The sequence below is a fragment of the Amphiprion ocellaris genome, chromosome 17 (assembly GCF_022539595.1).
Source record: "Amphiprion ocellaris isolate individual 3 ecotype Okinawa chromosome 17, ASM2253959v1, whole genome shotgun sequence".
Classification (NCBI taxonomy): Eukaryota; Metazoa; Chordata; class Actinopteri; family Pomacentridae; genus Amphiprion; species Amphiprion ocellaris.
Genome location: NC_072782.1, coordinates 25,028,952 through 25,055,526, shown reverse-complemented (window position 1 = coordinate 25,055,526; position 26,575 = coordinate 25,028,952). Strand labels below are relative to the sequence as shown.

At 41.1% G+C, this 26,575-nt stretch overlaps 1 protein-coding gene across 1 annotated transcript in view; it reads left to right on the top strand.

Annotated features, from left to right (window-relative positions):
- The window catches only part of tln1 (talin 1), a 79,461-nt gene that overhangs the window by 38,982 nt on the left and 13,904 nt on the right, over nt 1-26,575 (top strand). The window contains exons 23-50 of the mRNA XM_023273066.3: nt 40-153; nt 818-931; nt 1,507-1,641; nt 3,967-4,095; nt 4,280-4,382; nt 5,686-5,894; nt 6,231-6,350; nt 7,447-7,644; nt 8,879-9,018; nt 9,107-9,200; nt 9,298-9,387; nt 11,168-11,290; nt 11,446-11,589; nt 11,702-11,863; nt 13,562-13,702; nt 13,984-14,165; nt 14,837-14,969; nt 15,802-15,903; nt 16,090-16,260; nt 17,510-17,758; nt 18,230-18,349; nt 18,464-18,610; nt 18,849-19,015; nt 20,193-20,376; nt 20,538-20,663; nt 20,968-21,084; nt 21,288-21,473; nt 21,873-21,980. Of these exons, the coding sequence (XP_023128834.1) occupies nt 40-153; nt 818-931; nt 1,507-1,641; nt 3,967-4,095; nt 4,280-4,382; nt 5,686-5,894; nt 6,231-6,350; nt 7,447-7,644; nt 8,879-9,018; nt 9,107-9,200; nt 9,298-9,387; nt 11,168-11,290; nt 11,446-11,589; nt 11,702-11,863; nt 13,562-13,702; nt 13,984-14,165; nt 14,837-14,969; nt 15,802-15,903; nt 16,090-16,260; nt 17,510-17,758; nt 18,230-18,349; nt 18,464-18,610; nt 18,849-19,015; nt 20,193-20,376; nt 20,538-20,663; nt 20,968-21,084; nt 21,288-21,473; nt 21,873-21,980 (4,008 nt within the window). The remainder of the gene's footprint in view (nt 1-39; nt 154-817; nt 932-1,506; nt 1,642-3,966; nt 4,096-4,279; nt 4,383-5,685; nt 5,895-6,230; nt 6,351-7,446; nt 7,645-8,878; nt 9,019-9,106; nt 9,201-9,297; nt 9,388-11,167; nt 11,291-11,445; nt 11,590-11,701; nt 11,864-13,561; nt 13,703-13,983; nt 14,166-14,836; nt 14,970-15,801; nt 15,904-16,089; nt 16,261-17,509; nt 17,759-18,229; nt 18,350-18,463; nt 18,611-18,848; nt 19,016-20,192; nt 20,377-20,537; nt 20,664-20,967; nt 21,085-21,287; nt 21,474-21,872; nt 21,981-26,575) is intronic.

The following is a 26,575-nucleotide window of genomic DNA, read 5'->3' as shown; positions in this document are numbered from 1 at the left end:
TGTTTTGCACTGACATGTGTCTTTTCTGTCTCCCGGCAGAATGCAGCCAAACAAGCAGCAGCAGCAGCCACTCAGACCATCGCTGCTGCCCAGCACGCTGCCTCATCCAACAGGAACCAGGCCGCCCAGCAGCAGCTCGTCCAGAGTTGCAAGGTACACATTCGGTTCCTGCTTCAGTCTGTTCATCTCGACTCACTGCACAATTTGCTGTTGATGTTGGTGTAAAGATGAAACTGAATGGTGCCCTGGTGGCTCCCCTGGTTTACTGGGCGACCCATAAACAGGGGCTATAGTCCTGTGAATTTTCACCACTTTTGATGTACAGTATGTGCAGAGTTTTGAGTTTTCCAGCATGTTTGGCCTCTCAAAAATGCAATTCATTTCATTATTAATAATAATGATAATGCCCTGCGACAGACTGGCGACCTGTCTAGGGTGTCCCCTGCCTTCGCCCGAGTCAGCTGGGATAGACTCCAGCACCCCCCGCGACCCTAGTGAGGATTAAGCGGTGTATAGATAATGGATGGATGGATGGATAATAATGATAATGTGGGCAGTTTCGAGAGGGCCTTTGCACCAGTCACTGTTTGGGTCCTAATAATTATCCTTCTTTTTCTCAAATGTGGCATAGTGCATTCATTTTCAAAGATATACCACGAAATGATGCAAGTGAATACATTTAATTGAAAGTTAATCAGGTATTTCATTTTTCATTTTGGGGTGATGTTTCTCTCTCTCTCTCTCTCTCTCTCTCTCACTCACTCACTCACTCACTCACTCACTCACTCACTCACTCTCTCTCTGTGTGTGTCATTAGGTGGTGGCAGAGCAGATCCCTCAGCTGGTTCAGGGAGTCAGAGGCAGCCAGTCTCAGCCTGACAGTCCCAGCGCTCAGCTCGCCCTTATCAGTGCCAGCCGCAACTTCCTGCAGGTGATGGTCATTCCACCAGCTCCATTCACACAAGATCATTCCTAAGAAGTAATAGTGGCAGACTGGTGCCATGGGATGACAGCCTAACACCATGTTTGGCACAACAGTACCGTCATGGTGGAACAGCAATGATAAATATAGCGACAGACTGTGTTTGTAAGCCTTGTTGTTGTTTTGTGGTTATGCAGCTTAATTGATATTACATCACCAAGCGACGAAAAGTTCAAGTACTGATGTTATTCAGCAAATGCAAGTTGTGAGTCTTGTATTATTCAGTTTGTTTTAAAGTGGTAATAATAATGACATGAAATCAGCGTCTCTGTGCAGAGCTGAAGTACATTCACACGTCAGAAAACATCACGTTTGGAAAATGATCAAAACTGGAAACAATGACTGGATTTCCTTTCAGTGTTTCCACTTTACTTCTAGTTCCACCTTTGGGATGTACGTGATCTTTTAGACTCTAAGAATAGGGAGGATGTCAGTATGTTTTTGCAGCACTTTCTGTTCTGTATCTATTTCAGAGGTAATCTTGTTCAAATGAAAAGAGTTTGTCTCTTCCTCTCCCCTACCAGCCTGGTGCCAAGATGGTTACAGCCTCCAAAGCCACCGTTCCCACCATCAGTGATCAGGCCTCAGCTATGCAGCTCAGCCAGTGTGCCAAGAATTTGGCCAGTGCCCTGGCAGAACTCCGCACCGCATCACAGAAGGTACTATGCATCATGGTTTCTCAGTCATTTTATTAAATTCATTCAGAAATAATAATTTTCAGGCTAAAGGTTAGTGTTTTCACTTGTGGATAAAGACAGACTCAATCTCCATGACTTCCACAACTAATCTGAAACATTTCTGAATTTTGTTTGCGCTTCAGATAAGATTTTAAATATTCTAAATTGGTTTAATGTTGCATAATCATATAAAATCAGGTCTATAGCTATCTCAACATTAACACTATTTTCTGCATTTCGGCTCTGTACACCGCCATGATGGATTTGAAATGAAACAATCAAGATGTACTTTAAGTGCAGACTTTCAGCTTTGAGGGTATTTACATCCAAATCAGGTGAACAGTGTAGGAATTACAACACATTTTAGATGTGCCCTCCACCTTTTTAAGGGACCAAAAGTAATTGGACAAACTAACATAATCATAAATCAAATTGTGACTTTTAATATTTTGTTACAAATCCTTTGCAGTCAATGACAACCTTAAGTCTGGAACCCACAGACATCACCGGGTTTGTTCCCTGCAAATGCTCTGCCAGATCTCTACTGCTGCTGTCTTCAGTTCCTGCTTGTTCTTGGGGCATTTCCCCTGCTGTTTTGTCTTTAGCGAGTGAAATGCAGCTCAGCTGGATTCAGGTCATGTGACTGACTTGGCCATTGCAGAACATTCCACTTCTTTGTCTTAAAAAACTCTTTGGTTGCTTTCACTGTATGCTTCAGGTCATTGTCCATCTGCACTGTAAAACGCTGCCCAATGAGTTGTGATGCATTTGGCTGAATATGAGCAGATAATATTGCCTGAAACACTTGAATTCATCCCACTGCTTTTGTCAGCAGTCAAATCATCAATAAACTTAAGAGAACCGGTTCCACTGGCAGCCATACATGCCTACGAACATTACACTACCACCACCATGCTTCACTGAAGAGGTGGTATGCTTTGGATCTTGAGCAGTTCCTTCTCTTCTCCAGACTCTTCTCTTTCCATTATTCTGGTACAAGTTGATTTTTGTCTCATCTGTCCATAGGATGTTTTTCCAGAACTCCACGGGTTCTTTTAGATGTCTTAGAGCAAACTCTAATCTGGCCTTCCTGTTTTCGAGGCCACCAATAGTTTACACCATTTGGTGAACCCTCTGTATTCACTCTGGTGAAGTCTCCTCTTAATAGTTGACTTTGACACAGATACGCCTGCCTCCTGGAGAGTGTTCTTGATCTGGCCAACTGTTGTGAAAGGATTTTTCTTGGTCAGGCAAAGTGTTCCTCTGTCATCCACCACACTTGTTTTCTATGGTCTTCTGGTTCTTTTGGCATTATTGAGCTCACTAGTGCGTTCTTTCTTTTTAAAAATGTACCCATCAGTTGATTTGGTCAAACCTAATGTTTTTCTTTGGTATCTCTGATGGGTTTGTTTTGATTTTTCAGCCTATTGATGGCTTGCTTCTAGTGATAGTTACAGCTCTTTGGACTTCATCTTGACAGTTGACCTCACCAGATTCCAAATGCAAATACCACATTTGAAACAAGAAAAGTACTCAGAGATCGCAGTACTCCACCAAGGCTGCTCAGTTGACGTGTCATTTCTGACGGATGAAATCTTTAATAAAAAATGACCTTGTGCTGAGCACAGGCATGTGTTATGCATGTGCACGTGAAGTATTTATACCGAATTGCATGTAAATTACTCTTATAAAGGTCTGTTGATCAGTTCATCACTTTTTGCAAGTCTTTGTTTTGCTGGTGTTCCGTTCCCTCCAGGCTTTTATTTTGAAGGCGTATTTTTAATACTACTGGCTTTTATTTTGTAACCATTCGATTGCTAATTATCTGACTAAGAGGCAGCAAAAAGCGAAAACAGTGTTAGGCCCAGAACAGAACCCTGTGGAACACCACAAGACAGAGGGGCTGTATCGGACATGAACTGGCCCACCGAAACAGACAACTTCCTGTGAGAAAGATGGGATGAGAACCAGTCCAAGGCAGATCCTGAAATACCCACCAGCTGCTTTAGCCTATTTAACAGGATATCATGTCCACAGTGTCAAAAGCTGAGCTGAGGTGAAGAAGTACTAATAACGTTCCTTTGCAATCATCTGCTGCCATCAGACTATCATTAGTGACTTTAGTAAGGGCTGATTCTGTTGAATGCAGTTTTCAAAAGCCAGACTGGAACGCTATAATGCTATAATTGCTATATTGCTGTAAATAATGTCATAATTCTGTATTTTACATTACAAAACATTATGATATTGTTTTGATCCATCATTTTTGATGTGTCTTTGTGTGTCTGTGTATCTGTGCATGTGCAGGCTCAGGAAGCTTGTGGTCCACTGGAGATAGACAATGCTCTGTCAATGGTGAGAGATCTGGAGAAGGACATCAAGGAGGCCAAGGCTTCTGCCGAAGAGGGCAAACTTCGACCACTGCCAGGAGAGACGGTGAGACACTTTCAGGAACAGATTTTATTCCTAATCAGATTGGGCCACGCCATTAACAAACCATGAATCAACATAAGAATACGCTTCACTTACCACACAATAAATACAGAAATTGAAGAAATGTATTTGGAACAATGAGAGTAACCATTTGATTCTTCCCATGTCTAATTGCTGTGTTGTTCAGCTTGAGAAATGCTCCCAGGATCTGGGTACCAGCACCAAGGCTGTGAGCTCAGCCATCGCCCAGCTGCTGAGTGAGGCGACTCAAGGAAATGAGAATTACACAGGTGTGCTTGACATGCATACGACTAGATAAGGGCCACAGAAAATTAAATGTCATCATCACATCCAGACTTGTTCACAATACATCAAAAATGGGCTTTGGCACAACAAATCTGCATATACTAATATATGAAAGTAGCCCACACATGGAACCTAGACCAAAATATTAGCAATTAAAATGCAGTGTTTTGTTTCTGTATGAGTATAAACAATACAGTATTTTTTATTTTTTTTTTGCCAACAGTAAACTGATGAAGCAGGATGAAAACAGAATGAAGTAGCATATGAGTCATGAGCTAAGCTTTGAAAAATGGGATTATTCCAGATTTAACGTTTTTATTAATTTAACAACAAGTGCATTCATCCTTCCCAAATGTAGAGTCTGACACTGTACAAGAGAAGGAAGTACATCCCTGTACAACATCACATATCAAATGATTCAAAATTGTATCACCTTGAAGTAGTTGCATAACCTCTAAATTAAACAATACGTCTTGTGTCCACCTTTCTTGTTAATGACAGACTCAGTCCTTCTCAGCATGCTGGAAACCAGCGTTTGCTACAGAAGTTGTGTTGCTTTGCTTTTCTCTTTAAAATACCCAAAGGTGCTATATTGCATTTGAGTTACTATGCTGGAATGTTCCTCTTCTGCTAAGCCTCTACATACTGGAAGTCATCTTGTCAGCCTATATTTTGATTTAGTTACAGCATACTTGGTGCCATCTATAAATGTCATCTCCTCAACACAACCCTTGTACATCACATCGCTGTGGTAGTCCCATCTGGACCCCATCTAAGCCAAACAAATATCTGACATCCAACATTCCTGTGACTGCTTTTCATGCCCCAATAATCAAGGTTTTTTTTTCGTGGACACTGTCCGTAGAGGTTGACCTTATTCGATGTTCCGTGTGGAGCCATTTTGCAGATATGCAGATAGACACATCAAATTGAGAAACTACTGGTGTTCACAGCTCATTTTTAGCTGTGTTCATGCAATTGGGCTGATTGGAAATCACAGAGGTGCTTAATTGTTTTCAGTGATCACAGGTGTATTCACTTCTGTTGCATTGTGACTCTAATTTGGGGCCTCTCTTTTCAAAGTAGTCATCCTGAAGTATTTGTTTTTGATTGTATTTGAATGGTTGATTGATTATCAACTTTTAAATAATGCAATCCTTCAAAGGTGATACAATTTTTAATCGTTTGGCATTTAAGTGTTACTGCAAAAGAGTGTAGTCACTTCTGTTGTATTCTGTATGTAATACTGTATCCCAAAGTTACTCTCCTCTGTCCTGTTGGATCAAGGCATGGCAGCCAGAGATGTGGCCCAGGCTCTCAAGTCCTTAGCCTCAGCTGCTAGAGGAGTCGCTGCCACCACAGATGACCCGGCAGCACGCAGCGCCATGCTGGACTGCGCTGGTGACGTGATGGATAAGTCAGCAAACCTGATCGAAGAGACCAAGAGGGCCATCGCCAAACCAGGAGATGCAGAGAGTCAGCAGAGGCTTGCCCAGGTCAGTCACAGTGACAAACAGACAACACAGGGCTGTGAGGAATATAGGTTGCTTACAGGTGACGGCTACAATGGTTTACTCCTGTCTACTTAATGAAATAAAGGTTTTGTTTTCACAGTGTCTAACAAGTATAGTATTGTATCTAACTGGTAAATTAACTACTTTTGCACTGTCTTATTGAAAAATTGACTTATAAAAGATAGCGTAACTTTAGGCAAGTAATGACATGAGAACATGTTTGGAGCGGAGTTTGTGAAATGAGACAGTTGGCTGGGTACTGATAAGACAATGATGAACATTTTTTGTGTGTGTGTGTGTGTGCGTGTGCGTTTGCAGGTGGCCAAGGCAGTGTCTCAGGCTCTGAACAGATGTGTAAACTGCCTTCCTGGCCAGAGGGATGTGGACAACGCCATCCGCACTGTGGGCGAAGCCAGCAAGTCTCTCCTGGCTGACTCTGTTAGTACAACTGGAACTGTTTTTAATAAAACAGACTGCATTAATACTGATTGATTAACTGCACTATGGTGAATGCTTTTCTTTGTATGTAACTGGGTTGGTTTCATAGTGAAGATCCTCTGTATTAGTGAATACGATCCAGTCACATGTTGTGTTTTTATAGTTTTTTGATCCGTTCGTCCTTCCCTATGTTTCTTTTTGTCCAATTGTACATTTTGGCGTGGGGACTCATTCAAGTGAATACCAAACCCTAATGAATATGTTCATATGAACTAAGGTTCAAATGACTGTGTGTAATGTAAAAGCTGTTTAACCCATAGAAAATCATCCTTTGACCCTGCAGCTCCCCATTTTCTAGGTCATTGTTTTGTTTTTACAACCCACAAGTCCACCATCCAGTCATCCTCAGTGCTTTCATCAGTGCTGTGTCTAACAGCAGCAGGTAGCTGCTTTTAGCCCTCAGAAAGTCACTGTTCACTACTAACCATAACCACACAGTAGACAGACACTGACAAGCTGGTTAAAATGATGGAATATTTAGCTGGTAAACAGCTGGGTATTTTTCTAAGGAGTTAGTAGAGAGCAGATTAGAGGTAAAAGAAAGTAGCGGAACACAACTAACACTCTAAATTAATCATTATGTTACTCTGTTCTGTTTTCTTGTTCTGGTCCAGAATGGCCAGATAAATCTGTTGAAGTAGGTTCAAATATTTCAGAGTAATTTTAACTTTAGATTTCTTGGTAAAATTAACTCCCCGGGAAGTAGTAACTATTTCATTACTGTTCCAGTAGCTTGAATGGAAATGGAGACTAGAGAATCTGTCATATCGTCTTTAAAAAACGTATATGATAGATACATCGACCATACTTTACATTTTTTAAAAATGTTTCTTTAAAACAGTTTTTTAAAAAACATTTCTTTGAGTGATACCAATGATCCAGTGTCATCTAGAATGATGCATTCTTAATCATCACAACCTCAGATTTCCCAGATTTTAGTCGAATGACCGTCCCCCCCTTTTTTTTCTGATTTTGCCCTGGACACACTGCTGTGATGCTATTTGCAGCTTTCATTATTCTCTTCTTCCTGCTGTAGTTCCCATCCAGTGGAAGGAGCTTCCAGGAGGTTCAGGCTCAGCTCAATGAGGTGGCTGCTGGTCTTAACCAGTCAGCCAATGAGGTGGTCCAGGCATCCAGAGGGACCACCCAGGACCTGGCCAGGGCCACCAGCAAGTTTGGACAGGACTTCAGCAACTTTCTGGAGGCCGGAGTTGACATGGCTGGAACATCCCAGGTCAGTGTGTTGACATCATGGTGCACGTTTATTTCCTCTCTTCACAGACATGTTAGTTTTGTGTTTATTGTTTGTGTTGTTATTCTCTCAGGCAGTTTACTGTTTCATTACTTATGATCGCCAGACACTTCTAAATATAAATAAAAACACACAATATTTACTGTTTGGGACTGGGAGTTGCTGTCTTTGTTCTCCTACATCTAACTACGACCTCTGATGCCCAGCATTTTCCTGGCCAACAATCAGTCTCTGGATAACAAACTGGAGCATCTCACACAGATTTGCAGAATAATGTTTTCTGCCTCATGGAGACGTGGATCACTGTGAACATTCAGGATCCTGCAGTTCAGCTGGAGGGCTTTTCAGCCTACCGTGCTGATCAGACAGAATCATTGGGGAAGAAATAATGAGGTGGTGTATGCTGTGTATGTCACCAAGTGGTGCTACAGTGAGTAAACAATAGTTCCTCGATTCTAGTCACTCCCACTTCCCTACCCTAAAAGCTCGAAACGTAGCTCCACTTTTAAACATTTCTAGCAAGTCTTGTCCAGTTAAATATACAACATTTTGATATTTCTGGGATATCTTTTGTCTTTATTCAGAGCTTAACCTGACGATGAGAAGACGTTGCCCTCTGCTTGAATATTTAATTTTTTTGGAATAATTTTTTGATCGCAGTGTACATTTTCAGTTTTCACAATGATTCTAAGTTGCCCTTCCTGACTGTTTGAGCTGTTCAAGCCCTTGCTGCTCGTGAGCTTTGGAAGTGTAAAGCTCCTTGTACATGCAGTGGAACACCACTGGAGCTACGCAGCATCTTGAGCAACAAGCTGCGATGCACTGTGTGCTGTACAGTAGCTTGTGCTAAATTAGATGGGACAATTCCAGCCAGCCTCGACTCCCCTGCTGGTTTCTGTAGTTTCTAGTAATCTTCACTCAAACGGGAGGAAATTGTGCATTTGAAGGGGAGCATTTTTAGAAGCAGATTAATCCATATTTGGTTCTCTGGTGAGTATTTCTGGTAGACAGAGCACAGATTGCGTTTGTGAGATTGAGTCAAAAATAAACTGCATGTGTTAATGGTGAAACAAGTCATATTACAGGGCTGGATCGTCATGACTCTTAAGATTTTGAAGCATGATCATTTAAGTCTTTACAGCAGTTGTATAGTACAGTTGTGATAGCTGAAAACCTTCTGACATTCTCTGCATACTGTCTTCCTCCTCTCCTCCAGTCTAAAGAGGACCAGACACAGGTGGTGTCCAACCTGAAGACCATCTCCATGTCATCAAGTAAGCTGCTCCTGGCAGCCAAAGCCCTCTCCACTGATCCCAGCTCTCCCAACCTAAAGAACCAGCTAGCAGCCGCTGCTCGGTAAGAAACATTTCTCCTTCTCTTATTTTTGCCAGCTGACTTTTCCCACTTGGCTGCCTTTTACATTCCTGAGCCTTTCTGTTTGCAGGGCAGTTACAGACAGTATCAACCAGCTCATCACCATGTGCACACAGCAGGCTCCGGGTCAGAAAGAATGTGATAATGCTCTCAGAGAGCTGGAGGTAACAACCATGATCCCACTGTGAGATTTACAGGAGCAATGTGTGTGTGGGTTTACTTTTCATACATGTGCTGTGAATGTGTTGTCTCTGTGTGCAGTCAGTGAGGGGGATGCTGGAGAACCCGACTGAAGCAGTTAATGACCTGTCATACTTTGACTGCATCGACAGTGTAATGGAGAACTCAAAGGTAGGACACACATCACTGCTGCTCCTCTGCTGTGGATTTGGTTTCATCACCCTCCTTTCATTTGTTAGCTTTCTTCTCCACATGAAGCATTTATTGCTGTGAAAAAGCAATCAAAGTTTACTTCCTCTGTATGCAAGGATTAAAATGGGATATTACCGACAGTTGAATCAGGTCCTGTGACTTTAGCAGTAGTAGCAGTTTAAATGAAAACTATACACAAGGTGTTCTGTGAGGGTAGGCTGTCCTTTTTTAATGTTGTACCTCAAACTAAACCATTCACCTTCATTGTATTGGTGAGTCACGTGTCAAACTGACACGTGTGACTCACCAATACAGTGCGTTTGTGTGACTTCTGTACCTTTTGGTAATTTCAGCGAAGCCACTATTATATTGAATTTTAGGAAAACAAACCCACATCTGTGAAGAACTATCAAGTCCAAAACAACAATAATACATCATCCCAAATGTATAGGTCTGTTTGGAGTTTCTTGTTTGTTTTTATAAAGTGTTGTGTCCATATTGGGGCTGGGACTTTAACATGTTAATTTCAATTAATTAATTACAGAGAAAATAAAGGCGTTGAAAAAATAACACATTTAAGGGCATCTTTCTCAGTTCCCTAATTTCTGGCACACCACTGGCACTGATGCACACTCGCCCCGGTGGGTGGCGGTAATGTACCTAAAATCTGTTAGCCAACCTGGAAGAAGTTGCACAGGACGCACTGTAGTGGGCCACTAGTGTCGCCAGCCCACAATAGACCACGTTTTAAGGCACTGAAAGTGCTTGAGTTTACAAAAAATCTTAAAATGTTAAATAGTATAATCCTGTAATTGGACTTTGAGTTTGCAGTAATCTGTGAATGTAGTAGACAGATGAAAAATGCACAGATAATGCAACAAACATTTTTGTTAAGTTCACATATGTCTATTCATCAATTCAGTCACCAACCAAAATTTATTTGAGTTGAAAAACTGCTTATTGTGTCACGTATTGCTATTTGGCAAAAATGTCACTTGTAATTAATTACAAAGCCTCTAATAAATTAGATAATTTTTTTTAATTGCCTCGCACCACAAGTGCATTTATTTCATGGTCAGGAAACATAGGCATTCCTGCCTAAAATTAAAAAAAAAAATACATAATTTGCAACTAAAGTATCTAGAGTAACTTGTTGGCTTACAAAAAATGTGTTTTCGTTGTTATATGTACTGCCTTTAATTATTGAAGTGACTAGATAAATTCCATGTTTGCAGTATTATTGCAGATAGTATTAATGTCACATTTAATTAACAAATTTCACTTTTACACCAGGAAAAAAAACACTTGCTGCCTACTGGTTGTTTCCAATGATTTCACTTTAGAAACTAGGAATCTGTCCACAGCATCTCAGCTGTTTGCTGTGTTAGGTTTGCTACATAAGATCACAGCAACACATCAGAAATGAAGTTGCTACTGTTGTTCCCACCTGCGTAAATTATCCCTCTCTCACTTAGAAAACAGAACTGGGAGTATCAATCCTGCTGCCATGTTGCTACACCTCTTCAATAAAATCCAAGAAACAAATCCGATAGTTAATGTTTTGCTTTTGACTTTTTGTCACTCCAGTTTTCTCAGTGAATTAGTCATCAGAAAAACAACACAATGAAGATCTTCTTTCAACTAAACTGCAAGCATTGCGTTTCTCATGTCATGTCATTTTGCTTTAGTGAGGCAAAAATAATTTTCTTCAGGGTTATTCTCATCTTAATCAATCTTGCCTTGTCTTGTCTGTGGGCAGATCCTTGGTGAGTCCATGGCTGGCATTTCCCACAATGCCAAGAACTCAAATCTGCCTGAGTTTGGTGATTCAGTCAGTGGTGGCTCCAAAGCCCTGTGTGGTCTCACTGAAGCAGCTACACAGGTAAAATCCTCACTGACGGGTACTTTATTTTTGCCATATTCTTTATCCACTCAAACACCAGCTCAGAGACAAGTGGAGTACCCTGGTAAGATGGATGTTTTAGTTGTGTTTGCAATGCATGCAACTGACCAGTGATCTGCTGATGATGTCTCCAGGCTGCCTATCTGGTGGGAGTATCAGATCCCAACAGTTCAGCTGGCCAGAAGGGCCTGGTGGACCCAGCTCAGTTTGCTCGGGCTAATCAGTCTATTCAGATGGCCTGCCAGAACCTTGTGGACCCTGCATGTACCCAGTCCCAGGTACATGAATACCTCACTACAACTTCGCACTAGTGATCATTTAACGAGTCGTCTTTGTCAAGTCAGCGAGTGTTAATGTGGTGGAACACATCCGTGCTGTCTCCCTATCTAGGTTCTTTCAGCTGCTACCATTGTGGCCAAACACACGTCTGCACTGTGTAACGCCTGCCGCCTGGCCTCCTCCAAAACTCCAAACCCTGTTGCCAAGAGGCAGTTTGTCCAATCAGCCAAAGAGGTGGCCAACACCACTGCCAACCTGGTCAAATCCATAAAGGTTGGTAGTACAAGTCATTCCAAATTCATCATCAATTAAATGGAAAACAAATAATCTGTGCTGAGTGAAAGAAAATGTCTGGTTTGTATTTCTTTGCCTGGGGATAACCTGAAAGGTTAGAGTATACTTTAAACTAAGTAGTTAGTACAGGTAGTGTTGGGCCCAGTGTAAAGGTAAAAATGTGTAGCTGGCTTGAATGGTAAGAAGTGAGAAGCCCACAGTCATAGAGAATGCAGGGACATGATGAACTATACAGTTATGTACACTTTTGAGTACACTCTTCTCTCAGTTGTTGTCAGTTGTGTACATGAAAAGTTACAGAAGTACAGTAATGTGAAAAAATAAGTACATTCCATAGAAGCTGATGGGTCATTTGACAAATAATACCTACAATACCTACGAATAAGACAACATAGAATTAACATTTTGTACTAATTTTCATAATTTAAAAAAGAATGTAAGAAATTATATTAAAAAAAATATACAATCACATGGAAAAAGCAAGTACATTGCTACATGTGTTACATCTCATCATTCCAAGAAAATAGTTGTGGAAACATTTGAGTCTGGAAAGGGATTTGATAGGGAACTCTGCCAAGTATGTAAAAAAAATCTTGACTGATTTGACTCATAGCTGAGCCAAAGGATTCTGTAAGCTGAGCAAACTGGAAAAATCCCCCACTGCAAAATGGTATACCAGGTAAACCAGTGTACGGCATATTAAAAACTTTAGGGTTTCATGGCAAAATGCATAAAAAAAAATGTATGTATTCTTTTTTTATTTGGAACGTTAACAACCGTCTGATGTGCCTTCAAGAGTCTGTTTATTCCTGATAGCAGATGCCTTGTTAGGCATAATCATTTGCATAAATGATGATTCTGAACTTTGAATGAATGAATCTCACAATTCTTAACCTTTTCTTGCCCTAAAAACTCAATTAGTATTCGCTGCTTGATTACAGTGTGTTTAAAGCTGTACACTAGTTGTAGAAGATGCAAGAGCTTGATTTGCCAGCAGTATTCATCAGTGCAAACTCCTCTGCCATAGTTTCTGAGTCATCAGAAAGAACTACCCCCACATTACATTGCAGCTGGTTAGACTTGGGCTAAGGATATTTTGCAATCCATGACCCAAATTGGAAAGTATACACCCTTGGCTAACAAGGATACACACATTGTAAAGATCTCTTCAAGTGCAGAAGTTTGGACGGTGTAATAAACAATACATTGTCACTTCATTGAATAGAATATATTTTTCTTTGTAAACTACACCATTTATTCCTAGTTCTAATTGAGGACCAGATTACAAAGCAGGCAACAGTCTAGGGGTCCTGGAAAGCGAGGGTATACTGAAAACTTACTACTTTATGTATGCCAAGTATTTACACTAGTTCAAAGCACAGTCAATAATTAGTTCTGTGTTTTTATTTTGTTTTTCACTAAATATAATTGTGTTTAATCTAGTTGCCACACAGCTCAAGTAGCCGTCCAGATAATGTACCAGAAGAGGCGGTTGAAGCGGTTAAACTGAACCTTTTAAGCTAATTTTTAACCTGGGACCCTATTAGAATGTCATCAGTCGATGCACAGGACTGCTATACTACAAAGCCGTGGGAGGAAGGCAACAAAAGCACTGTTCTAGAAGTCTAGGGTGTGGTCTCCCAGAAAGTCCTGATTGATGCCATGTCCTCTGCACAGGCTTTAGATGGAGCCTTTAACCAGGAGAACAGAGAGAAGTGTAAGGCTGCCACTGGTCCTCTGATAGAAGCTGTGGACAACCTCACCGCCTTTGCCTCCAACCCAGAATTTGCCAGCATTCCTGCTCAAATCAGCCCGGAGGTATGTCCATATGTCAACACTGAAAAGTGACGTTGATATGGCAAGTTGTGTTATTGTGAATTACAGAAAGTAGTTCTATTAGAATTAACTTGTGTTTTATTGCTGACATGTTCCATGCAGGTGAATCAGTAAGTAAGAGGAAAACACTCTTAAGGGTTTATACCTGGAGGTCACCAGTACCCATGAGGTTAAAATCTCGTGTGATATTTTTTTTTCCATGTTTCTGTAATGCCAATTTCTGCAGAGTCATTTTCATCCTGATCTGTATTCACCGTCCTCAGGGTCATGCAGCCATGGAGCCCATTCTGGCCGCAGCAAAGATGATGCTGGAGAGCTCAACCGGCCTGATCCAAACTGCCCGCTCTCTGGCTGTTAACCCCAAAGACCCCCCCAAGTGGTCAGTGCTAGCTGGACACTCCAGGACAGTGTCCGACTCCATCAAGAAACTCATCACGAACATGAGGTAAACTCTGCTACTGCTCCCTCCTCCCCTTTTATATTTCATTTTATGGGTATGCATGATGAAAAAAACTGTTTACAAAAAAGCAAAATAATAAAAATTATGACGACTTTATGATATAGTTTTAGTGCAATAATAATATGTAGATTTCCACAGCATTTCTACATAGTTTTTTTTTATGTCATCATCACCGTGGAAAGTTTTTCTTTGAAGAACCGCTGAAAGCTGATGATAGGCCAAACTGTAACATCCTCTTCACCCCGCCTTCCACATGCATTTCTGTTAGACTGTTATAAATTCGGGTAAAAAGAAGAAGAATTGGAGAAGAAGAGAATTTCTTGACTGTCTTTGGGATTGGGTCAGATCATTTGTATATGAATATACAATTCATTTCTGTGATAATCTAAGAACAGGTGAGGTCTGTAGTTTGGTTAACATCATGAGTGAGGAACAGCGGTTTGTTCCTGCTGTAGTGTTGCTGTTCCCACAGGTGAGATCACCACCTTTCAGGGAATCCATTGGTCTATGAGTGTGTGTAAATGGAGCTAATTTTGAAAGCTCAAGCATGTTCTAAGAATCTCAAAGCACCACATTACATATTTAGTAATTTGGCATGACAGCCACAAATCCCTTTATTCACCCCCTATTTAATGTGTGTGTGTGTGTGTGTGCAGAGAAAAAGCTCCTGGCCAGAGGGAATGTGATGATGCTATTGAGGTGCTCAATAGCTGTATCCGTGAAGTTGATCAGGCCTCTCTGGCTGCCATAAGCCAACAGCTAACACCACGAGAGGACATCTCCATGGAGGTAAGCACTCAGTATGACTTTAGCGTTTCACAGATTTTTCATTGATGCAAGTTTTAAACTGCTCATGAAGCCTTCCACATTGTTTGTTGATCCGCAGTTGGACACTAAATTTACATACAACTTAGTACTATTCATAGTAAATACACTGTACTGCACACTGCAAATGTGTCAAAAATTTTTGTTTTAATCCTCTCGTGTATTTGTTACTGGTTTTTGTGACTGACACTATTAACAATTTCAATTTTGAGTCTTTGAGTCTCTAACAGCTATACATGTAAAATGTTTAGAGGGAAAATGACTCCATGGAAGAAGCTTTGTGAGCTCTCCCCAGTAAACTTTGAAATCCACAAACCCTCCATGTTACATTGTAGATGTAGCACAGTCAAGATCAATCAATCAATCAGTCAAAGTGTATTTCTATAGCCCTTTACAACAGCCCAAAGGGTGACCAAAGTGCTTCACAGTGAAAAACAATAGTGCAGACTTGTGACTGAGCAGCCACAGCTGAGGATGCAGTGCCTTGCTGAAGTCACAGCCAGCGGCACTACTCTAATGCATGATACTGTGTCATAAATAACTTCAGCTGTTCCTAGAGGACCAAGTAAGTGCAAACATTATTGTGAGGTGAAGTAAAACATTCTGCAATTTTAAAATGAGCCATACAACATTAACTGTGACCTTTTGTGTTCCCTGTAGTATTCAGGCAACAAATGATGAAAGAAAATGTTAGAACTCTATGTCAAGAGTGAATTACAATTTATGCTTTTTTTTTTTTTTTTTTTTTTATAAAGCCTTATCAATTCAACTTGCTGTCTATGTGTGTATGTTATAGACTCTCCATGAGCAAATGGCTGCCTCTGTCCATGAGATCAGTAACTTGATTGATCCTGTGGCTGTGGCTGCTCGATCTGAGGCTTCCCAGCTGGGACACAAGGTAAAACCCAGGAAAACACCTCCACAGGGGTGACACAGTGTAATATGAATGTTGACTGTCTGTTGAGTGTAGGTCTTCTAAATGCTGACTAGGATTAAAATTGTACAAATCTCACATGTTCCTTTTATTTCAAAATCTGTGTTTTAAACTTGTCGTGTCTGATTTGTTCTCCACACACTTGAATAGGTATCTCAGATGGCTAGTTACTTTGAGCCCTTGATAATGGCAGCCATTGGCACAGCATCCAAAATCCTCAGCAGCCAACAGCAGATGGCTGTCTTAGACCAGACCAAGACCCTGACAGAGTCAGCCCTACAGATGCTCTACACTGCCAAGGAAGCAGGAGGAAACCCTAAGGTACTAAAGCTGCCACTTTTCATCTATTTTCTCTGGATATCTAGTAAAGAAAGCAGACCAACACACATCCTTATGAATATATCCTGGAAGGATCAATGCCTGGACAGTTACTGCTTTTTCAGGTAGTCATCTGTACTGATGATGCAACAGGTGGTAGGAACAGTAGGATGAAATATCAAGTGTACAGACATATTTGTATGGTGATGTGCAGAGGAAATTGATTACTGGATTGCTTTCATACTCAGGAAAACTCTGAGTAGTACACACTCTGAGGGAGCCCTGTAGTGTTTAAATTGCACCACTCATGGGCCAGGCCAATAGGGCCAGGTGCTCCAGGTTTGGGTGAAATATTGCTCCCCCCGCCTGGGACAGCATATCCCTGTGCAGGGGAAACTGTCCCGACAGGAGCTGTGAGTTGCAGCTCGATATTTTGTTGTCCCAGTCACAGCCGGGCCTCAGAGTCTCTGTCTCCTCTGGTGTAAGAAGCATGAGCGTCCATCTTAATTAGCTAGGGAGCTGAACAAGGGTCACTGTGAATGAGCTGGCGTACTAATTAACCAAAATGGTGTTAGCTGCTGTGATAAAGCGTGTAAAAAGCCTAACTTTAGTGGGTATGGTGAAGGCTGGACAGTCGCAGGTATGGCAGCTAGCGTTCAGCGACGGAGCAATAGCAAAGGTAACTCCAATCCGTAAACAATTAACGAGCTAGCACGTACAAAGTTAAGATATGCCACACAAAGCAAAAAGAGGTGTTTGAGTGATGCTACATGGTAGCGCAGGCCACTTAAGGGTAGGTGGCTCCACCTGATGCAGGTGTTGCCATCACCAGCCAATGAGGATTGGCGTAATGGGATAAATGCTTCTGAGGCATACGCAGGGGGCGTATCCCATAGAGAGACATCTCACTCATGCTACTCTGAGAACTGGAGTTACACAAGTAGCCTATAGTTTTTACAAGACTGACATGCACTTGTTGCTTTCACTTCACACAGTATCTTTGCAGCATGCTTCCCTTTGTGTTCAACCTCGATACACTGGCAATTCATTTGCACCAAGTCAGACCAGGCCTCCTTCTTCTATTGTGCCATGGTCCCGTTCTGGCGTTCAAGTGCCCATTGTAGGCACTTTCATTGACAGCAGTCAGCATGGACACTCAGTCTGCAGCTATGCAGTGAAATACACAGCAAGCTGAGATGCATTGTTCGTTTCGACACTTTCCTAACATTCCAACTGTATTTCCACTCTCCAGGCGTCACACATGCAGGAGGCTTTGGAGGAGTCAGTGCAGATGATGAAAGAAGCAGTAGATGACCTCGGTGCCACACTGGCTGAGGCCGCTAGTGCAGCAGGTGCTGTGGGTGGCATGGTGGACTCCATCAATGATGCCATCAATAAAATGGAAGACACACCCGCACTTGAACCTGAAGGCACGTTTGTGGACTATCAAACCACCATGGTTAAGACAGCCAAAGCCATTGCTGTCACTGTGCAGGAGATGGTAAGACAGTGTGATGTTTTCCTAATTTCACAGGCCAAAGTTTTACATTTTGTTTAAAGTGTGATATTTTGTTTTATCCATAAACAAGCTCAGTAACGTGATTAGTTTTTTTTTTTTTTTTTTAGAAATATACCAATGTCTAATCTGTTGTTAAAGAGTCCAAAATCTGTACATATGTTTATTTTCAAAAGTTTAACAACTGGATGTACAAAGTCGCTTACATCACTGAAAATCCAGTATTCACACTGTGCATGTTCAATGTTTTTTACACCACACTTGTGTAAATTACATGTTGGACCAGGACTGACTAGTGTGTCATGACCAATAATGACTTCACAAGTTCACTATTGCATGCAATATTTCTCAGCTTTCATTATAGAAGTATCGGACTTAAGCATAAAGATGAAGATAGATGCAATAGTTATTGCGAAACTAACTACCACAGCTAATGTATTTCTTACCTCTCTTCAGGTGACCAAGTCCAACACCAACCCAGATGATCTTGGAGGACTGGCCAATCAGCTGACCAATGAGTTTGGAAATCTGGCAGATGAGGCCAAATATGCAGCCATGACTGCAGAAAATGATGAAGTAAATGAACCCATACATCTGCCCCTTGCCCTTTGAGAGTTACATAACAGTACATGCCAGCTACACTTTCTGTAGTTCTCATGCTGTTGATCACATTTTTCTCTTTGTTTCTAGATTGGTTCTCACATTAAGAAGCAGGTGGGTGAGTTGGGTTTCACCTGCACAGGTCTGGTGACCAAAGCAGGAGCTCTGCAGTGTAGTCCCAATGATTCCTTTACCAAGAAAGAGCTGATTGAAAGCGCCCGCAAAGTCTCCGAGAAGGTCAGACCACAACCAATCGCTTCATTCCTTCTTACATTACTTTTGGACAATTATTGAATCCGTAGCATAGAGATTTCACATTTTCTTCTACTTCAAGTAAAATTTGTAGAAATAGACCATTCATGATGTTTTGTTATGAATTTATATATGGTTTTGATTACTTTGAACACTTTGTTTCCACGAAATATGCACAGTAACTCCAACTTCCACCCATTACAGATTTGTTTTCTTCTTTCAGGTATCCCATGTGTTGGCGTCCCTGCAGGCAGGTAACCGTGGCACCCAGGCCTGTATCACAGCAGCCAGCGCTGTGTCCGGAATCATTGCAGACCTTGACACCACCATTATGTTTGCCACTGCTGGTACTCTAAACCGAGAGAACACAGAGACTTTCGCTGACCACAGGTATTAAATGCTACAGAGACCTACTCTAGAAGATACCGCAGCAGAAAAAATTGTTACTGGTTATGTTTGCAGACACATTAGTATCCTAGTCATTATCAAGTTTTTGGATTATCGTATGTAGCATCTTATCCTGGTTTTAGAAACCTGGGAAAGATCTTAACCTGGTTTTGAGGAACCTGGAAATGCTGCCAGGTGCCTGTACTGTGAAGCATGTTCAACATAATCAGGCTATTTGTTATCTACCTTTCCTAAACCTAACAATTGCAGTCACACTTAACAGTCACACAAAGCTGATGATAAACTCCATCAATCAACTCAGGATCTGAATCTAACTGAGTGTGTTCTCATAAAATGATGGGCGTAAGATGACTAATCACAAATCTAATAAGTTTATAGACACATGTTTATCACAGGAACATAAAGCTGCAATCCTAAACTAGTAAAAGAAGAGTTTAAAACTACACTGCCTCGCCAAAAAACAAGTCACTACCTGGATTTAACTAAGCAAATAGCTAAGAGCCTTCCATTGGATAATTACTGCAGTGATGAATACATTTCAGCTGCAACAACTTATTTAACCCTAGTTGATGCAGTGAGTAGCTTCTCATTTCTTAAACAATCATGTCGAAAGACATATCCTGTGGTCATGGAAAGGATGTTAATCTGTCACTCATTCTTGTGGGTGTGCACCAAGCTCCCTGAGATCTTCTGCAAATAGTGATGCATATTCAAAAGGAATAACTGGTCAGTAGACAGTGTTTTTATATGTGTTGATCTGTAATCTCAAGCATATCCGCAGCATATTAGGTGTGCAGCATTAGTTACCATGGTGTTGTTCCCCAGTAAGAAGTGAACCACTGTTGTAACCCTAAAAGCCCAAAATTAAACCTGCAGTTGCCTCGATAGAAACCAGCACTTTACAGCACCTTTATCCAGGTTTCTGAACCTTCTTTGTTGGTGCAGACCGTTGTGAGTACGAGACGACTGCACACAGGTGACCAGAATCCTATATAGTCTCATGTGCAAAGAGGTCTGAATAGCCATATTTCTCATATCCTGAATATTGAATGTCAAAACCAGGATACTAGTGTGCATGTAAACACAATTTATTTCACACAGACACCCATTGCTCATGTTTTGCCTGAGTGCTAGTGACTTTGTGATCTTCCTTCTTCAGGGAGTGCATCCTAAAGACAGCCAAGGCTTTGGTGGAGGACACCAAACTGTTGGTGTCTGGCGCTGGAGCCAGTCAGGAGAAACTGGCCCAGGCTGCCCAATCCTCAGTGTCTACCATTACCAAACTGGCAGATGTGGTCAAACTGGGAGCTGCCAGCCTGGGTTCTGAAGACCCAGAGACCCAGGTATGAACAGATAACCTGTCTGTCAGAAAACTTGTTGCATATGTGCCAGCTCCTGAACTGGTACACAATTGCTTCTTTATGGGTCCATATATAATCAATTCACTGAGGGAGTTTGGTGAAGGCAAGTTAAACAGTAATGCAATGTGCTCTGCTTTCTACAGGTGGTCTTGATCAATGCAGTGAAGGACGTGGCCAAAGCTCTGGGGAACCTCATTAGCACCACCAAGGCAGCTGCAGGCAAACCTCATGATGACCCCAGCATGCTGCAGCTTAAGAATTCTGCTAAAGTAAGAATAAATAAAACAAACATGAAAACATACACACAATCATATGAGACCTGCCTATTTTGAGGGTGATGTTCAAACCCTGAAGTTGCAGTTTAGCTGCTGTTTTTAGCCCTTGTGAAGGACTCACTCACTTGCTTACTCACTCACTCAGCTATACTAACAGACATTGTAACTACAGTATTTCAGTAGATGACATACTACTATCACTTCATCTAGAAGTGTAGTCAACGAAGTACAATTAAGATGTGTTTGTGATATCTGTTGAAGAAAGCTGTATCAGTTTAATGTGACCTGGCTGCTATAGGTGATGGTGACCAACGTAACATCCCTCCTGAAGACTGTGAAGGCAGTGGAGGATGAAGCCACAAAAGGAACCAGAGCTTTAGAGGCCACCATTGAACACATCAAACAGGAGCTGGCTGTGAGTTATTTTTTTGTCAAAATTGTAATAAATATTTACTTACTTACTTTATCTGGTAGTATATGCCCATTCCAAGGATTCAAATAGAACTCTGAAACTATGTTGTAGCATCATATTCGCCTGGTTGTTTGATAAAAAATTACTAAAAAAATGCTTTTTGCATGTTTAGTATCTCAATAATAGCCCCTGGTTTCGTTACACAGGCATTCAGCAGTTCTGACCCACCACCAAAGACAACCACACCCGAGGAGTTCATTCGCATGACTAAAGGAATCACTATGGCAACAGCAAAGGCAGTGGCTGCTGGGAACTCTTGTCGTCAGGAAGATATCATTGCCACGGCCAACCTCAGCAGAAGGGCAATTGCTGACATGCTGCATTCCTGCAAGGTACACAGGAGATTTATGTCAGTAATCATGACATAAATGTGTTGCTGTGTCTCTTGGTCACAATCAGACAAGTGGAACTACAAAGATGATGCAGGGTTCAATCTAAATAAACCATGTGTACCACTTTGCTTGAATTTTTGACGTTTTCTTTCCCATTTTTACTTTGTAAAGAGTTACTTTGGAACAATGTTCTCAAGTATCAATCAGGTTGTCCCTACCCAACTTTTAGTCTGTACTTGTTCAAGTCAAGTATACCATTCACTAATTGAAACTTTTTATGGAACACCAAATTATTTCCTGTTGTTGACATTACAAACATTGCGTTTTTAACAGATATAATGGGCTGTTTCTGATGCAGTGCTTGGTTCTCTTATTGGTTTCTCTCTGTTTGCCTTTCAGGAAGCTGCCTACCACCCTGAGGTCAGCAAGGACGTCCAGATGAGAGCTCTACGCTATGGCAATGAATGCGCTACTGGATATCTGGGACTGCTGGAGCACGTACTGGTGGTAAGACATCATTACTTAAGTTATCATTAACTAATCCTCATCGGTAAATTAGTTTGCTGCAATTAAAGTATTAGAAGCAGTGGACAGGCACTATGTGGGATGCAGGGACAATCTCCAGGTCTAAGCAAGCGTCTTGTTCAGTTCCCCTTCAGAGAATTAACCTAGAATGTTTTTCATGGTGGGAGAAACCTAAGGTCCTGGAGGAAACACATGCAAACTACACACAAAGACCCTCTTGTTGTGAGACAGATGATCATCAGTGACTTGAAGTTTTCTTGCCTTTTTAATATCCTTTTCACATAGTTGCTTAAAGTATTCTCTTGTCCGTATAGTGTAGTTATAACCAGGAATACTGATTTGTCAGCAACTGGACTTTCCACATATGGATGTCTTTATACTAGAATCACCGGGACACATTCACTGCACTCAGATGATCTCCATTTCACAAATTTTGTGACTTCTAGCACAATTTGGTTGCACCTGTGTTGAATTAAGTGAGTCAATTTATGCTAAAAATACTTATTTTCCCTTTTGTGCTTTTAATTAATTGACATTTCTTCATAGAAATCAGTTTTCACTTTGACATGAAAGATTCTTTTTTTTAAAATTTTCTTTAGTTTTTTTAGATAAATGATTGTCAAAAAAATTATATTGTCCATGCCTACTGCATGGCTAATGCCAATATTTTTAGCTCTACTGGGTTGGCCTCACATAACCGCTTGGCAGATAGCTGGGTTCTCTCATAAATGCAGAGCTAGAAGAAAGAAAATGAATGCAATGATATTAAAAACCCCTTTTCATCACAGTATTCCTACCTGGAGGAGTTGAGATTAGTCTACTGTGAGAAGTTGACCTGCACTATTCCAGGCAACTCTTAAGAGTCAGGCATAAGCCATCATTTAAAACAGATGAAATAACTAATTTCATATGACTTTCCTGCTGGTCACTGTGATAGTGTTGTTAAAATAAAGCTTTGAAATACGCCTTTAAAATGACTGATAAAAGGATCTGTTGGTGGGTATGGTAAAATCCAGACATAGCTTTTTCCAAATTCATTTTTTTTCCAATAACACACTTTGACACATGCACACTTTCAGACAAATGCCCTGCCCAGTCCGACAGCTGTGTGTAACTGTTGATATCTGTTTGTATCTAGTGTCACTTAAGCAAGATGAGAGTGCCGTCTTTAGTGGCACTGTAGGTCCTACTAAAAAGAAAGAAAGAGAACCTCCACTGTCTCAAAATATTTTCATGTGTGTAACCTCTGACTTGCTAAAGTCAATATAATTTTCCATTTGATTCCAGAAAGGTTTTGATCTTGAACTTGATCTGGGTTCACAGCATGACGACTGCCTTCTTATTAACTTTTCCTTTGAATATCTGATATAGCTGTCATGTGTTTGATTATCTGTTTTGTTATCTTTTTTTCCTTTTTTCAACTGGTTTATTGTTATTCATTTAAACTTGTGGCTCACTAATGTGGGTGCAAGCCGGTCAGTACACTGCGTTTCTGACCTGCACAAGTGTGGGGATGCATTATTTGAATGCTTCACCGAGTACTTTATACCGCAACAATCCTGTAGAATACCATCGGCAGCATGTTAGTAGCTGTCAGGTGATCTCTGCTAACAGACAAGAGGATGGTTTTTGTCTTTTTTTTAAAAAAAGGCTTTTTATTAAAGGATTAGTCATTTTCGCAGGTTAAGACTGATAGAATCTGACTTAGCTATAGGTGGGTGAACATATGCTTACTGGGTAATTTACCAGAGGTTATGTATCATTAAACTGTATTGGATGCCCCCATGCAGTCACTCTGTCAGCTGACTGTCTCTCTGTTCTGACCATTTGAGGAGGGGAAGATCATTTTACATCTGTGTGTTGGTCTCCACTGCTGTTCATGTGTTGTTTTGGTCACTGCTCAGGCAGGTGCATTTGCACGGTGTTCTTGAACTGCCTGATTCAGAGCATATTAGTCTGCTAAATCAAATAGTTAAATTTTAAATGCTGTTTAAAGACACTTTATGCTTTGTATTTAGTTATATTTTCTGAGCCTCAAAAAATTTAAATATGTGCAAATATTTCAATGTGAAAAGTCCAGTGGGGTGCTGGATGCAACACTTTTGCAGATGTGATCTGAACCCGTGGTCCATGCTCTGACAGTTGGAGAACATCAACCACACCCAGTCTCTGGTCCTGGATCTCTGTAGAAAATACAGCATTGATATTGATACATTTCCATGAAATGGACACATGGCACATTGAACCTTTAAAACTTGTTATCTCACAGATGAAAGAACCTTTTCTAGAACTGATGCATGGAGTTGTTTTTGTGTGACACAACCCATTTGTCATGTAAACCCCTGTCTAATACTGTTTCACACGGTGAGCTCAGGTAATGATGTGCTCTCTCCACATATTGTCTGAACATCAGATTGTTGGTCTACAGTACACGGATGTCTCTGTGTTTGTCTGTGGGATTGGTTTAGCTCCCTGTTGGCATTCCTGTGCGGTTACGTCCTTGTCTCTATCTTCTCATGACATCACATCTGAATAAACTTGAGCTGGGTATGGGCTGAGCCGTGTTAATTCCCTGCAGCTGTCACACACCGCTCCAACCTGAAAACTGCCTGCCCACCTAGGACAGTCTGAGGACACTAACTTAAACCCAACTATATCTGAACACCAACTCATAAAACCAGTCTGTCAGTATTGTCATTCATGGACTTAGCATTTTTTATTAGAACGTCACTGCTCTCCTCCTCCCTTGACATTAGTGCATGTGTATGCTGATGAAACCACATCAGTGTTTACACATGAATAAGTCTGACAATTATACTTTCATGCTTCTTTTTTTCCACACACCAAATGGCATTTATTCCATGGATGATATTTACATCAAAAACAGTCTCTCTTTTTTTTTCCAAGCCAGATTCGTATTTGTTTAATATTAATGATCGGGCCAACATTTTGCTAGATAATACACACTTTAAGTTTTGTAGATTGGCTGTGGTACCTGGTTACATAAGGTGGAGCTTCCTACAGTTAATTACTGTAGCTGTGAGAGGAGGGTTGTAGTTGTATGTTGCCAAGCAGAGAGCATCGTGGAGGTTTAGCAAGTAAAGGGGCACCATGTCTTCTGTTACACTTACTTACGTCCAGTCAGCGTACACACATTAACTCAAGTCAGGATCAGCTAGGATAGTGCATGTATATTTGTGTGTCTGTGGCCTAAAACAGCACTTTCAGTAACTTGGGATGCCCGCTGATATGCAAGGATCAGACTTTGAGTAGCGCCAGTACTAATCAGTTAAAGATTTCTTTGTTGAATGTAGAGATTACAAACTGAATCAGAGAGAATTCAGGAAAAAAGATGAGTAACGTAAACCTTAAGCTTCAAGTTGAATTTCATTTTGAGGAAGAGAGGGGCAGCTAGTTTGGTAAGTGGGGCATGTAGAGAGTGACAATTGTATTGTGGCGACCAATAGAATTTGCACACCGAACACACTGCGAGTGAACACATTGTCATTCTGGAGCACCCAGCTGTCATCGTATCACAGTTTGGCTAGTTTGCACAGAATGGTCTTCTTCAGACACCTTATGATGATGGGAGAACTTGGCACTGTTGAATCATGGAGGACAAATTGATGATACACAACCCCATTAATGCTGAAGAAAATGACCAGCATTCTCTCAAGCATACAAGCATCCTGACCTGATTTTTAATTTATTTTTAATTTAGTTTTATTTATATAGTGCCAATTCACAATATATATCACCTTATAGCACTTCACATATTGAGCTAAATTCAATGTGATCTCTCTTGCTGACTCCCATCATTACTCTCGCTGCAGAATTTTGGATCAACTGTAGGTGTTTAAGGTTACAGGACATGTCCTGATCAAAGAAAACAAAGATAAGATAAGGTAGAGACCTTAAAGATTTTGAACAGACAATTCAACAATCCAAAGTTGCCTTTGGATTCCAGATGAGCAAGCAGTTGGCATCAGTGGGAAGGAACCCAGAAAACCCCCTCTTTTAACAGGGAGGGGGGAAAAAAACCTTGAACAGAACCCAGACTCAGGGAGTACGGCTATCTGTCTTGGTTGGGGATAGAGTTCTTACATCAATAGCTATGGCATTGTACTGCCAAAAACAGTGCTTGTAGGCATTCCATGTTTTCTTTTCTCTCTGTTTTAGTCACATGATCCACACAGGAGTTAGTGCTTGATTGCATCACCATTGTTTCTGATGACTGCAGCCATGCATCTTGGCTGCTCTCCACCAGCTTCTGACATTGTTCTGCTGTCACAGCAGCCCATTCCTGTTGCACAAATTCAAACAAATTTGCTTTGTTTTTGTACTTGTGGTTCTCCATTTTGTGTTTGATGATTTTCCACAGGTTTTCAATTGGATTTAGATCTGGAGATTGTGCAGGCCAAGACATGGTTCCAGTGTTCTGGTTCTCCATCCAGGCTTTAACTGCCCTTGCCGTGTGGCAAGGGGCATTGTCTTGTTGGAAAATCCAGTCATTCGAGGCAGGAAAGAGTTTTCCAGCTGATGGAAGAAGACTGTTTTCAAAAGTAGCTCTGTACACG